This window comes from Amphiprion ocellaris, chromosome 5 (assembly GCF_022539595.1).
Source record: "Amphiprion ocellaris isolate individual 3 ecotype Okinawa chromosome 5, ASM2253959v1, whole genome shotgun sequence".
Taxonomy (NCBI): Eukaryota; Metazoa; Chordata; class Actinopteri; family Pomacentridae; genus Amphiprion; species Amphiprion ocellaris.
Window position 1 is genome coordinate 17,428,733 of NC_072770.1, and position 14,558 is coordinate 17,443,290.

The window sequence follows — 14,558 nt, forward strand, 5'->3', positions numbered from 1 at the left end:
CCCTGTCATTGGTCAGCTGCTCGTCCCCACAGAGCCACAAACTTGTTCTCATCCGAGTGGCTCGGAGTCCACTGAGGGGGAAGGAGGGACGAGGAGGGAGGAGAAGAGCAGCAGGGTGGCAGCCAGACCATCAGTCACTCTGGAATGATCAGAGGAGGTGGGAGATGCTCGGCTGAACTCTGACGAGGCTGAACCGAACCAGCCACCACTATCATCACCATCATCATCATCATCATCATCATCGTCATCATCATCACCATCATCACCATCATCTCTGTGACCCGACAACTTCCCAGCAGCAACATGAGCTCCTCATCTGCCAACCTGCACAGCAAACGCCTGCCCTGTAAGTCATTCTCAAAGTTCTCTACTATTTGCAGAAGCTCATTTTGTAGTTGAAGTTCATAAATTTGCTCCGTTAGCACAGTTTGTATTTGTAGATGTAGAGCAGGACTTAAGAAAGGATGAGATTCCTCTCCTTTTTTGGTTCTTTGGAAGTGAGCAACGCACACATTCTCTCACTTTATGGGTGTGTAGTGAAAGTTGAGGTAAACACAAACATTCAAACCACTTCCTTGCCATTTAAGGGGACAAGAAATTCTTTTTTAAATAACAAAATCACTGCCAACAGTATATTTATGCCATCAAATGAATGTCAAGTAAGTGAAAATAAGATTGAAATGAGTATTTTGTGATAATGTCTTTGCATTTTCTTGGTTTCTTGCGAGTCCTGAAAGATATTTACAGCTCTATCGCCATGAGTAATCCATGTGTATATGTGTGTGTATATATGTGTATGTGTGTGTCAGATATATTGAGGAAGCCAGTGTGTTAATAAATAGCTGCCGCTGTGTTGATGTTGCCTGATGTGACCAATCTTGGTGCTGCGCCAGCCAGAAATTAGACAGGAACGTTGAATCATCACCCTGAGTAATGTTCACTAATACCAAGTGAATAGGTCACACTCTCACAGGAACACACACACTGACACACACTCTGGGTTAGGCTTGGATTGGGGCCATGGCACAGCTCCAGACAAAGATCTCTTCTTTCTAATGGGATTGTGCCTGCAGATCTCATCAGAGTTGACTCACCGCATCGGGGTCTGCAGCTCGTCTCACAGACACACCAACCCAGATAGGAGCCGGTGTTGAATTAGCGATTTCATGTGGCTGAACAGGATCAGGGCTGTGACTCCAGAGAAGACGTCTCCCATCTGTTGCCCTGTGCACTCCGATCTGTCACGTTCTGATTATTGTGCGACTGTGCCAGAGAGAGCCGGTGTGCTGTGGAGTGACGGACCGACCAGCTGTTGAGTTGCAGACAGAAGTTTGCCGGCTGAAGGAGCAATTGTTTCTGTTCTCGGTGTTCTCTCAGCTCAGTCCCCTTGAGCATGACCCAGATAAGAGTGAGGAGGTAGACGGCGTTTAATGAGCAAATTAGAGGCGTAAAAATCCCTATCATCTGATGTCTGTATCTATAATTGATCACACTCTGAGGGATTCATACAGTATGAATGTCTGTTGTGTTGTTGGGCTGTCTAATCACTGGAGCTTAACTTCGGAGCTGGAAGGGAAGCACACGGGATAAAACACGACGAGGAAGGTGTAAGCCAAAACATGTGGCTGTTCTTCTTTACCTCTCCATTAAATACAGATGACGGTTGACAGTCACAGCTGTTTCTCTGCAGCAGCTACTGACAACTCTGAGGTCATGTACTTGGCATTTTTGGGGAGTTTGACAGTTTAGTATGGCAGTCAAATTCTACAGAAGACTCCTTTCAGGCCAACACATCAGAAAATATGCAACAAATCCATTGTTTTCTAACCAGAAACAGCAATCTAGACATTTCTATCTGAAAAGAAAAACCCTGGCGAAGCTGCACGAAGCTACAGTGGAGCTTTTAACCAAATCAGCATGCCAACCAAGTTAAAGCCATGGGAGTGACCAGGATGGATAGGATCAGGAATGAGTACATCAGAGGGACAGCACATGTTAGATGTTTTGGAGATAAAGACAGAGAGGCCAGATTGAGATGGTTTGGATATGTACAGAGGAGGGATGGTGAATGTATCAGTAGAAGGATGCTGAACTACCAGGCAGGAGGCCTAGAGGAAGACCACAGAGGAGGTTTATTAATGCAGTGAAAGAGGACATGAAGTTAGTTGGTGTGAGAGAAGAGGATGCAGAGGATAGGGTTAGATAGAAGCATATAATTTGCTGTGGTGACCCTTGAAGTGAAAAAGCGAAAGGAAAAGAAGAACCATGATAAAGCCAGCATAACTTTCTGAAGGTATCATACAGCGTTTACCATGTTTCCTGTCTTTTTGTAACATTTGACAATTAACAGCTGGGTCTAATGAGAATTTAATTAGTTTTGCAGGTGCTGATCAGTTTATTTCTGGACCTAAGTGATGAATTTACCAAACAGACACTGACATCCCCAGAACCATGCATTTGTCATGGCTCTGTCATTTTTAGCAACATTAGCCTGATTCAAACTCGAGCTGAATGATCTAATTGTGATTTTCCTGCCAGACATTGCGATTTGTTTTTTCAACATATTTTTTAATGCCAGTGAACTCAAGCTTATTGTTCACTGTGTAACAGATTGAAAACATGTGATGGACCACATGGGATATCATCAGAAGTGTGACTGTCACACAAGGAGAATGGCATAGATTGAAAACTACGGACACACCAGATAAAAACACGCTGCTGTATGTCCCGTGATAATTGCATTATTTCAGTTTTTGACTTGAAATCAAGTCACTGCTCAGGCCTCATTCTGAATCTGTGCCCATGTAAATGTATTAATTATAAATAATATTACAGATACTGAATCCTGAAACTGGGTAAAATGAATGAAAATGTAACTCTATTTTTGTTGTCTTGCCTCACGACCTCAGCAGTTCCAAAATTCTTTCCAGCGCCTTTTAAAGTTATACCTCATACCTTATGAATGGAGGCTTTGTGATCCTGGAAGAGAAAACTCATATCAGGTTAGATGTTTCTCATCATAGGATGAAGGTGATCATTGAGTGTCTTTTTATTGACCTGCAGTGAACCTTCCCTCAATAAAAAAAAAAAAAAAAAACGGTTTTAGTTGCACAACTTTTGGTACAGGTGTCTTAGGAAAGTAAAAAAAGATGTTTTAGTTCATCATAAATGGAGGTCATAAGAACTTCAGCAAAAAAATAGGTTCTTTAAGGAGCCATCACCCATCTGGCTCAAGTCAAATAAAAGAGTTTTGCAACATTTCTGGGTTCCTTCCAGGTTATCACATTTAAAATTTTAATTCTGGACAGAAAACAGATTACATGTTGCAAACTTGAGATTTGTGTAACTGAGATGTGAATTCTGAACTGTTTACTGATGTTTTATAGACCAAATTATTAATTGATAGTGAAGACAATCTTCAGTTGCAGCTCTAATTTTCTGCTGTTTTCTGCCACCAAACCCAGTAACTCCAACAGCATTGATGAATCTTTAGTACATTAAAAAAAACACTTAAAGTATGTGGAAAACCCTCCAGTAAATAAAGACGTTCTTTAAATAGTCATGGCACCTTAAAGAACCACAGAGCATCTGAAGAACTATTCATGGACGAATATTGTCTTAGAGTAAAAGAAGAAGTGGAATCAAACCATGACAGCCCCAAAGTTTAGCTTTAACATGGTCTAAATACCTACTATAAGATTGATCACAATCGTAATTGCAACTTTCTGGCCATAACATTGTACCTTCCATTACTTGCACATTAACTGCAGACCACACAGTCCGAGTCCTAACAGAGAGACTGTGTTGAGTTCAGCCAAACATTCTTATAATTCTTCCAGCTGAGATGAAAATAGCTTTAAACTTCCCTCAAAAATATGAGGAAAGGCAGTGAGGCTTTTTATGGGAATAAGTGGGAGCAGTGTGAACGTGGAAGTGGCTGATGAGAACATTTAGCATGTGGTGACTGAAAGAACAGTTTTCTTCTTTGTTCCTCTTGGACAGAGACAATGTGCTCAGTTGCTCTTCACTGGAAAACGTATTTGAGTGTGAAGACAGATTTAATTATCAGTGAGGGAATTTCCTGAGCTCAGCTGTGTTTCCTTATCCCCCGTCCTTCCACGTGCTTTAAACAAGTGGAGCAAACTCAATAAAGCTGTTTACTGTAAAGACTGCGTTTAATTTGCTCATGCAGTCGGCAGAGATTCGAGCATTACTGGCGGCTTGAATTGCTTGAGCAATAGGAAATCATCTTATTCTGCTGTTCATTAACAGCTATTCTGGATAAGAGGATTTGTCAGTGTGAAGAAAAGCTTCCACCAGTCATCTGGTGAAGCCTATTGTGTTGATCAGGACTCATGAAAGCCTGCTGGTGGGTCTATGGAGGGCAGTGGGACACGACTCTGACCTACAAACAGTCCTATTGTCAGTCTGTGAAGGACAGGGTTAACATTGATGTCATTGTTGTCAGACGGTCCTGGCTTTGTCCCAGAAAAAACAGCCAGATTTAATATGCAAATCAAGACACACACACAAGCATGCACTGAAATGCAGACCAAACAGACGTGCAACAGCTGTCATAAATAATTCACTGCCCTTGCAACTGGAGCCCACAAAATGCCAGCCTTTGGAGATAAAACAGAGAGTGAGTGCGACCAGAAGTAAGAGTGAGAAAAATAGAGCGTGATCTCCAAACACACTGCTCTCCATTTTAGAAGTGTGACCACCTGTCTGTTCCACTTCACTCCAAGGCAGCTTCTTCCTTGAGAAATGACATGAGGATCCAAGTAAGCAATGCAATGTTTAAAAAAAAAAATTTAGTCACTTTAATAGGAAACTGTACACTGTAATAAATCACTAAAAAATCCAGTTGAATCCTAACAGAAATGTAAATTTTTTCCTCAAAAGTATGGCATTCTGGTGCTCTTTTTGGGGCTAAAAACAAGAATTACCATCAATATCTGGCTGCGAACAGTTCATAAAAAAAGAATAGCAACTTGATATATGAAAATAAAACTACTATTGATGATTTTACACTGATGTCCTGAGAGAGGGCTTTTTTTTCTTTTGTTTCTGAAATAGACCTAATAGACTACAACTTGTCCTACATTGCTGCCTTTGTATAAATGTTCTCAGTCCATAAAAATGCCACTTGCCTTATACTTTTTTCTGCTTGGTTTTAGATATTTTAGTGCAATTTTAAAAGTTAAACACAGTTGGTAGATCTCAATTCTGGATCATAAATATTAAAAAGACTTTATTCATGTTATACGCCTGCAATTTACTGACATTTTTACATATTTTCAAAGAAGAAGATGTTGTAATTTACTGACACCCACAGTTCCAGGTAATGTTAATGGCAGTGAATGCAGCACTTTAATCAATAACAAACTTACTGTAGTTTTACAGTGAAATGTGTCGCAGTGTAGAAGAAGTAAATGGAGAGGAAACTTTCTGATCAGGATGTGATAAAACACTCAAGTGAAAACCTTCTACCTGTCGAAATGCAGCCTCCTTCATTCTTCACGACCACTGAGACTCTATTAATCACTGCAGAGACACTGATCCACTAATGACCAGCTGTAGACTGTTAACAGCCTGCTGCTATACTGTTAAGGTCAATGTTGTGCTGGAAGAGAAACTCTCAGTAAAAAACAGCAACTAATGAGCCCGTTCAGCATTCCCTCCCTCCACCCTGCTCTTCTCTACAATCGACACCCCTTGTTTTGATTCGCTTTTTATATTATAGATTAGATCAAACATCCTCATTTTTATCCTTTCTGCAAGCGTACCTCTTCTCCCTAACCTTTCCACCCTCTTTCTTCTTTCTTCTTGCTTGTTTCTTCTCTGTGTTTGCAGCTTCTGCAGACTCTCTCTCTTGTTGCAGTCAGGAGGCTGTCCACGTGAAATAAAATCTTTCTCCTCTGACTAGCTAAAGTTCATGCTTGATCGGAGTTTTATTGTGCTGCTTAGACTCTGTTGAAGGTAGATGATGTGGACAGGATACTGGTGGTGGTGGAATAAAGTTAGCAGATGGTTGAGAAACTGGCTGAGACGTCCTGGATGAGGTGGAGGTGAGGAGGAGGAGGGATTCATGGTCAACAGTCTGGAAGAGAGAGTGACATTGAATTTAAAGAATATGGGCTGATTGGCTCAGAGAAAGTGGGCACATGGATGACTGGACGAGAGCAATTCAGTTAAAATTGAGGATAAAATGAGTTTGACAGTGTGGGAAAGAGATGAAGAGTCCATATTCACAGAGAGGAATGGAGTCAGAGCAAACACATTTTCCTTATTAATTGTATACAAGCACTTCATATAACTTCACAGTGTGTTTGAAAGAAACAGAAAAGAAGAAAAAGAGCCTATGTAGTACTACAAAAAAAGGACAAGCGAAACCCCAACTTATCCATCCTTAAAAAAACCAGGGAAATAAATGCTGAAATAAATCTTTAAAAAGTCAAATGAAACATGTAACCGGATTAATACATTTATTGAAAATCTATGTTTATGTCTTCATTACTGTGTCGGTGTGTTATAAAGACTCTAATTTGATTAAATCCTAAATAATTACAAACACTGACCTATTTGTGTAATATGAACCACTTCTTTCTATTTGCTGTTTTATGTTTATTTATAAATTTATCATTAATGTAATTTCATAAATAATTATTTAGAGCCATACTTGATTGTTGTTTTGTTCATTATTCATTACAATATTTCTGAAAAAATTTATTTCCCTATTTATTTTTATATATATATTTTTGTATTTATTTCTATATTTATTTGTGGATGATAAAAATAACTTTATTTGTCGTCCATATGGAGACTCTTCTTTACACAGCGAACAAGTAAACAGCATAAGTACTTAAGAGCTTTGTTTTTCTTGCCTTTTCTTGGCAGTCTGCTATTTAAATCTAACAGAGGCAACACATGGAGCGATGTAGCACCACGGAGCCATTTAAACAGGGATGACTTCATCCATTTGTATAAGGAAACCACTTCTCAGAAAAGGCCTCAGCTTGGTGAGACAGAATCAAACTGAGAGTCTGGCAAACTGCTCTATAATCAAAGCAGAGGAGGAAATGATGATTCCCACTGGGATTTCTGCTTAACTACTGTTTACTGAGGCATTTTGACCCGGGCTGCTCCAACAACCAAAAACAACTGGATCACTTGGAGAGGCTGTTTTCTCTGCTGTGCGCCACCCTGACCTTCCTTCCCTCCGTCACAAGGGAGCCTGGCTGTGAGCTCACGTTTTCATTTAGCACTGCGATGCGCTAATGGCAGCCTGTGGGCGACACCGAGCCCTCCGATCCCTTCATTTAGCCTGCAGATCAATGTGCTGCAGCTACTGTTTGTGCAGTCGCTGCTTTCAAAGTGGCATTTCAGAGGCCTGACTTGAAAAACATCACGAACAACAAGCAGCATGTGACTGTAAATGCTAAATAGATACAAAGACTGACCTGATTTTCTGTTGTGCACGAGAAAATATGCAAGGTTTAGATGATACGATATGTTAAAGTAAAAGCATCAGAGCTCAGAATGATCCGTCACCACGTGGGGATGATGCACTGTATTGGTTGGATGCTGAGAAATGATTAGGACACAGTTTTCTTGGAATTATAACAAAAGCAGCCTGTTGGGAATCCACACAATACACACAGATGTCTTTAACAATCTTAGATGACAGTTTATTGTCGGCTTTTGAAGCTAAATTAGCTTTATGGAGCAAATCAAAATCTTAGATTAGGTGTATTCATGTTCCACTGAATCAGAAATGATTTCCTGTAACTGGCATGGTGTCTAAGGAGTGCAGGCCAGTCCCGTTCCCTCACATCTCTGCTTTTGTCCGACTCTGAATGGGCTCTTTCTCCCAGTGCCGCCTGAGCGGAGGATCTGGGTTTGTCTTTATGTGGGGAGGCAGAGTGACTCGCTGACATGTCCGGTCTGCTATGTCTGCCTCCATCTTTCTGTCTGTTCCAGTCATTCTGCAAGTCCAGCTGGTTCAGAGCCCTGAACTGTGACCTTCTCTTCCTCAAGTCCCAGAGGAAAGCAGGAAGGAAGGAAGGAAGGAAGGAAGGGAGAAAGAAAGGGGAGACAGAAAGGACAGGGGAGGAGGAGAAGAAAGAAAGACACTAAAGACAGAAAGAAAGAAAAAAAGAAAGACACTAAAGGAAGAAGGAAAGAAAGACAAAAAGAAAGAAAGACACTAGACACAGAAAGAAACAAAAAAGAAAGTAAGAAAGAAAACAATAAAGACAGAAAGAAAGAAACAAAAAAGAAAGAAAACAATAAAGACAGAAAGAAAGAAACAAAAAAGAAAGAACAAATAAAAGACACGAGAGACAGAAAGAAACAAAAAAGAAAGCAATAACGAAAGACAAAGAGAAAGAAAGAAACAAAAAAACAAAAAAGAAAGAGACACTAGACAGAAAAAATCAAAAAGAAAGAAAGAAAGAAAGAAGAGACAGGGCAGAAAAAGAACACAAAATTACCTCAAAACTGAGAGAAAGAAAGACAGAAAGAAAGACAGAAATGAGGGAACATCAGATCAAACTGATGCCTGCAGGCTATTTTTGCCTCCTTCCATCCTTCTACAGCAGAAAGGCCCTGCAGACGTGTTGTGGTCTGAAACTAAAGGGTCTTAGCTGTGGAGGGGCTGCAACAGACTAGACTTGTAATATGTACAATCTTTCCTTCTGACTTGAAGATTTTCCCGTGGGAGCGGTTGCACTAATCAGAGGTCACTGGGGTTGTCTGCGGCGAGGGAAGCCTTATCGATCAAGGTGATCCGATGGAAAAAAAAGAACTGGATAGGGAGGCAAAATCAATGTGAGGCTATACGTCTGTAGCCAACCTTTAGCTCTCCACGGGCCTCAGCCTTTAAGTAGCAACAATCAATGCTGTGATCAATCAGTGCTTAACTGAGTAGGAAATAAAACAGAAGTAGAAACTTGCTTTAACCCATAGCCTGTTACTAAAAGCATCATTTTAATCCAGTACAAATATTCTATTAAATTGCTGTCTGTGCTCCTTTTGAAAGAACAGAAAGGACAGTCACTCATCCAACACAAATGCAGTGTTTTGTCTGACACCATGTCCTTACTGGTCACATTAAACAAGCTTTCATCTACATTCACGTCAAACTGGCGCCTCCTGATTGTGACTGACGTTTGGCTTCTTCAGCGCTGCTCCCTTCGCTTCCTTTAGGCGCTGAAGACAGAAACATTTGTCGTTGTGTAACAGTGAAATGAGAAGAGAGCATCACAGACTCACAACCGCAGACATCCACACGAAGACAGAAATGCTGGAAAGACAAAATACCATCACGCAAGAGACAGACAGTTTAGACACACTCGACACCTCTGTGTGTCAGGAAACAACAGTTGAACCTGAATGACCGACTGTCACACTCCTTCATTGCATAATTATACTTGCTAACATCTCCTCTTGCTGGGGGCTGCAGGTAGTGACACCTGCTGCCTTCTGTCTGTTTCCGAGGTGCATGTTTTTTGCATGTCTGTACTATTATAAGAAATGCAATACTAACCTTCTGTATGGAGGAGAGTGAACAAATCACTGTAGTTCAAGGGTCTCTCTTTGACGTAAAAAGACTTTACAAAGTCCAAGAAAATGACTGTCTTGTGGGTTATCTCAGTTTGGACTATGGACATCTATGATCCATGCTGGGGCCTAAATGGCAAAAAAGACAATATATTGAATCTATATATTGAATATATTGATGCTGATATTGCTCAGTAAATAACTGAAGTGTTGCTAACAGAAGGAGACAAACTCTTTGGGTGTTTGACAAGGTTGTATAATGCTAAATAGGCTTAATAAGGCATGAAAAATGTAAAGAATTTATCAAAGTAGCTATGAACAGGAAAATTTAAGAAAAAACAAAACAAATCACACTGATATTTTGATCAGTTCCACAACTTGATCCAACCCCACACCACTATAATGTCTGTGTCACTCAGAGATTGTTAAATCATGACACTTTACTGGTAATTTCAGTGTAGATTTTTAGTCTGTGTCTACAGCTGTCATCAAAAGTTTACATACACTTATTAAGACCATGCATATCATACCAGTCTTGAGTTTCCAATGACCCCTATAACTCTTATATTTTGTTTAATTAGATGTACGTAGTGGCTGCACAGTGGCTGGGTGGTTAGCGCTTTTGCCTTGCAGCTAGATGATTTGTGTCCTGGTATTCCCGGGATCTTGCTGCATGGAATTTGCATGTTCTCCATGTGCAGCACAAGTTTTCTCAGGGTACTCTGGCTTCCTCCCACAGTCCAAAAACATGCTGAGGTTAATTGGTGATTCTAAATTGTCCGTAGTTGTGAGTGTGATTGTTTGTCTCTATGTGTAGCCCTGTGATAGACTGGTGATCTGTCCAGGGTGTCCCCTGCCTTCACCCTAAGTCAGCTGGGATAGACTCCAGTCCCTCTTTGACCCTAATGAGGATTAAACAGTGTTCAGATAATAGATGGATGGATGGACAGATGTATGTATATTTTTGACCAAGCAGATTTTGTCGTATTTGCAGATGACCTATAACAAATCTATGAAACAACCAAACTGCATGATAGTTTTGTTTTTGTGACAAAGACTCTTAAGTTTAATTTATTCCATCATAGAAAAATCTGAGTGATAGGAGTCTTCAGAAACTCAAGACTTCCATAATATACATGGCCCTTTTTAAGTGTATGTAAACTTTTGTTCATGACTGTGTATGTCTGGGTTCTGTGGACACTCACATGATATATGAACACAGGAGAGTCAGCAGGAAGTTGGGGTTTGGATTGTCATCGTCCTCTCCTCCCTCCAAAGCCTTCAGTGCCTGGACCCTGGAGGCAGCTGTCAAACTAGCAGAGGAGAGCAGCAGTGACAGGTTCATGTCGTATCGCCACCACAGACATGACTCGTGTCGAACACTGCGCTGATGCAGCACTCCAAAGAAGGCGACCTGTTGCTGCTTTTAGGCCAACTCTGCGGTTTTTCTACAGGGATGGCAGATTTTGCAGTGGTTATCAAGTTTTTTACACTTCATTTTGAGACAAATGAAAAGACAAAGGTCATCTTCTCATGTTGTCAGACACAACTGAGATTTTCCCTTTCGTAATCCAGGTGAACACCATGAGCTGAAAGACTTTCTGTTCTCCACCACTCCCTCCACTGGTTTATTTATAGAGCTGCTGTGACTGCTGCTCTTAACACAGGCCAGATAATCTTCACATTATTCCCAGTTTAGACATGCCTTCAAAGCCTCATCCTATTAGTTCACTCCGTGCCTGCAGGTTATAATAACTGCTGGAAACCCAGACAAGGCTCTAATGATGGAGGAACATATGGATTCTAACTAGAAGGAGACACTGACTGTAACATTTGACAGTGTATTTATAAGAGTATGTGCTGAAACATGCACCATATATTTTTTGAAGATCTGCTTTTCAACCAGGTTTGCTTTCTTTCTGAGAAAGAACATAGAAGAACAATCTCAGATGCCTGTGTGAGCAGGATCATTTCAGGCTAAACTTGCTGTTTGTTGCATATTTAGTTTGGTATTGATTTAGGGTAATTCAAAATGTTGAATTAATTGCATCTGTGTTTGCATTTTTTCATGTAAGAACTTCTGAGAGGCCCCTGATTGTCTCTTCAGGCACATTTTAAATACAGTTTCTGTCAGTCATAGACTGCTTATTTACAGCATTTCCCCTCTCCTCTTGGTTTTACAGTCGCTCTCTGCTGCAGTTCAAACCTCCACTTGCTCACATGGAGTTGTACTCAGCTTTATTGCAGTGATGCTGAAGAGGGGGAAAATGGGATCGCATGCTATCTCAACCAAGATTACCTTAATAAGAGAACTGACAGCTCCCCTTTGCACTGCAATGTTTAGATGTGCACTGATTTGGTAAAAGTACAAAGTACGACAGTGTGGTTGTCGGGCAATTTTGTTCTAAATAAAGCAACAGTCTGTGTTTTATCAGAGAAAAAAAAAGCCAGTCAGTAACTTAGAATTCACAGGAATGGAAGTCCAGTGGAAACGGTTGTTGAAATGTCTACAAAATCTTTGTCTCATTATGATACATGTTATTTTTTAAATGTTTTCTTGCTCTATAGCTTTACAACAGGTCAACAGTCAACAGTTTCAGAAGAGTGAGAAAGATAGCCACCTTTTTTTCCCCACCTCACCTACAGCTCAATGTCTCCCTCTTCTGGTTATCAGTGTTTAACCCCCATGTGCCTGTGAAGTGGATCTGAAACTACACGTTGTACAACATCGGATGATCTCACTGACCTCCACAGTGGAAATACTAGTTGTTGATGTTGATATTTGCAGGATAACCTGCCCTGTGGCATTTAAACATCAGGTCAGACCTGCCATTCATAAGCAAAATATTGCCTTCACACCTGACCTGTGGGCCATTTACACCATTTGCAACAGCTACAGAATCACACCTGACACCTCAGTGCTCTCACTATTCCTTTAAAACAGTTTGTTGCATCTGTTGATCTGACAGTGAGTCAGTACTGTTAAAAGTGGATCCCCCAGATTTGCTTTCATACATTTCAAACTATTTAAGCTATGACTTGGCTGAAAACTTGACGGGCATTCATTTTGCCCCGTATGCCCCGATAATTTTACATTTTGAATTCAATATTTAATCAAAATTCACTATCAATCCATCCACCTTTCTGTGCTGTAACAGTCTAGAGTTGTAACTAAACCTTGACCACATACATTTTGTTAAAGCTTGAGAAGAAAAGATTCTGCAGATAAAAGAAATTCATCTGAGTTATAGGAGTCTTCAGAAAGGATGAAAGCAATGGATGGCAATGACAAATGCAATAACAATGCATTGGCAGTTTTTGTGTCATTTTTAGTTACGGAAGGGGGAGACAACAGTTCCACATCAAAAGTCAAAAATGATGTGCATGTAATTTGCAGGACTCTATGTAATGTATTAAATAAACAAACATGACCTTGTGGGTCTGTATCTGGTATCTAACTTCCCTTCTTTCTGTTGTGGTTGCCAGCGGAGACGGAGCGTGGCCAGAGGCTGCCAGATGTGGACGCAGCGCAACAGCTCAAGCTAAGAGAGAGACAGCGTTTCTTTGAGGAAGTCTTCCAACACGATGTGGACGTCTACCTGTCCTCTGCACACCTTTGCATCAGAGACTACAAGAGACGTAGGTTAACCTGACAGAATTTCTGTGAGCATGTTCCTCGACAAAAGTTCATAGGGTCATTGCTTTGCTTCTCTTTGCAGCTCCTATTGGCAGCATCTCCTCTATGGAGGTGAACGTGGACCTGCTGGACCAGATGGAGCTCATCGACATCTCTGACCAGGAGGGTTTGGATGTTTTCTTCAGCTCTGTGGGAGAAGAAGGAGTTCTGCCTTCTCCACTGCCAGGTATAGAAGAAGTAGAACACATGCCACAATAGATGCAACACCACAACTGCATCTCTAACAACATTTTTGCGTAACTTGCAGTTCAAGGAAACAACAACAACAACGAGGAAGCCATCAGTAATGGACTCTTTCGACACGTCCTCGAGAGTCTTGATGCCAAGTCCCGCATCTCCTCCACATCTTCAAACTCCTCCTCCGACAGCCAGACCACCAGTGCCAACGGGGGAGACACTCCTGTGGTCGGATCAGACGATGAGGAAACAAACACGAGCACAATGAAGAGGAGAGTCGTGTCCCCAGAGAGAGAGGAGGTGAAGACTCAGAATCCATCGTCATAGGATGCATCTCAGTCGGGGGTGAAGAAGGGACTCTGGGATGAGAGCTACCGAAAGACTTCCACAAACCGTCTATTTTCACAGCTTTCAACCTCTCCCTGTTGATTTATGAATTGTACGGAGCCTGTGGGGCCGTAAAGTGTAAAAATGGAGAATTCCTTTCTATTCTCCATTCTTGTGTTGGCATGTTTTGAAGGACAATTTTTGTTCCCCTGTTTTTGACCTCACTCAACTTGTAGCTGATGGAGACATTATTTTGTACAGTACTAACACAACCCAGAACAGTAAAGCAATAACTCAAACAAAAATAATTACACAAAGTATGACTTGGTTTGTGGCTATTTAATGTACTGTTTTTGAAAGGAACAAATTCTCCTGCCAGTGAAAATTCTCAGCCCTAATTTTGGGATTTTTCTTTGCTTTTACAATAAAGAAAAAGATCAAATGTTGACATGTGTTCCAGCAGAATCAACAAAACATTTTCTGGTTATTTCAGATTTCTTGGGTGAATGTAAACAAGTGTTTAGATGCTTCTAGACAGCAATTAAAAATGTTGCTTCGGGGAATGCTGGAGGACGCTACAACCAGAATCCACATGGGCGGCCTCAGAAAAGCCACACACAATGTAAAGTCCATATAATGTTGGTTAAATCACAAGAATTAAACACTGAAAAACTGAAAAGGTAGTATCTGCCTGTCGATCTTTTTGCAAGAGTGATCACTGTTCGGCAAATACTGCACAATATGGGTCAGCAGTCACTATAAGGCAGTGTATCAAAAAGCCATATCACTGCTT

At 40.8% G+C, this 14,558-nt stretch overlaps 1 protein-coding gene across 1 annotated transcript; it reads left to right on the plus strand.

Annotated features, from left to right (window-relative positions):
* The first annotated feature begins 47 nt into the window (after positions 1-47).
* On the plus strand, positions 48-14,211 carry si:ch211-253b8.5 (dysbindin-A). The gene is made up of 4 exons (XM_023273305.3): positions 48-346; positions 13,051-13,203; positions 13,284-13,427; positions 13,509-14,211. The coding sequence occupies exons 1-4, from the start codon at positions 304-306 to the stop codon at positions 13,763-13,765; spliced, it is 597 nt and encodes a 198-aa protein (XP_023129073.1). The 5' UTR covers positions 48-303; the 3' UTR covers positions 13,766-14,211.
* Positions 14,212-14,558: the final 347 nt, after the last annotated feature.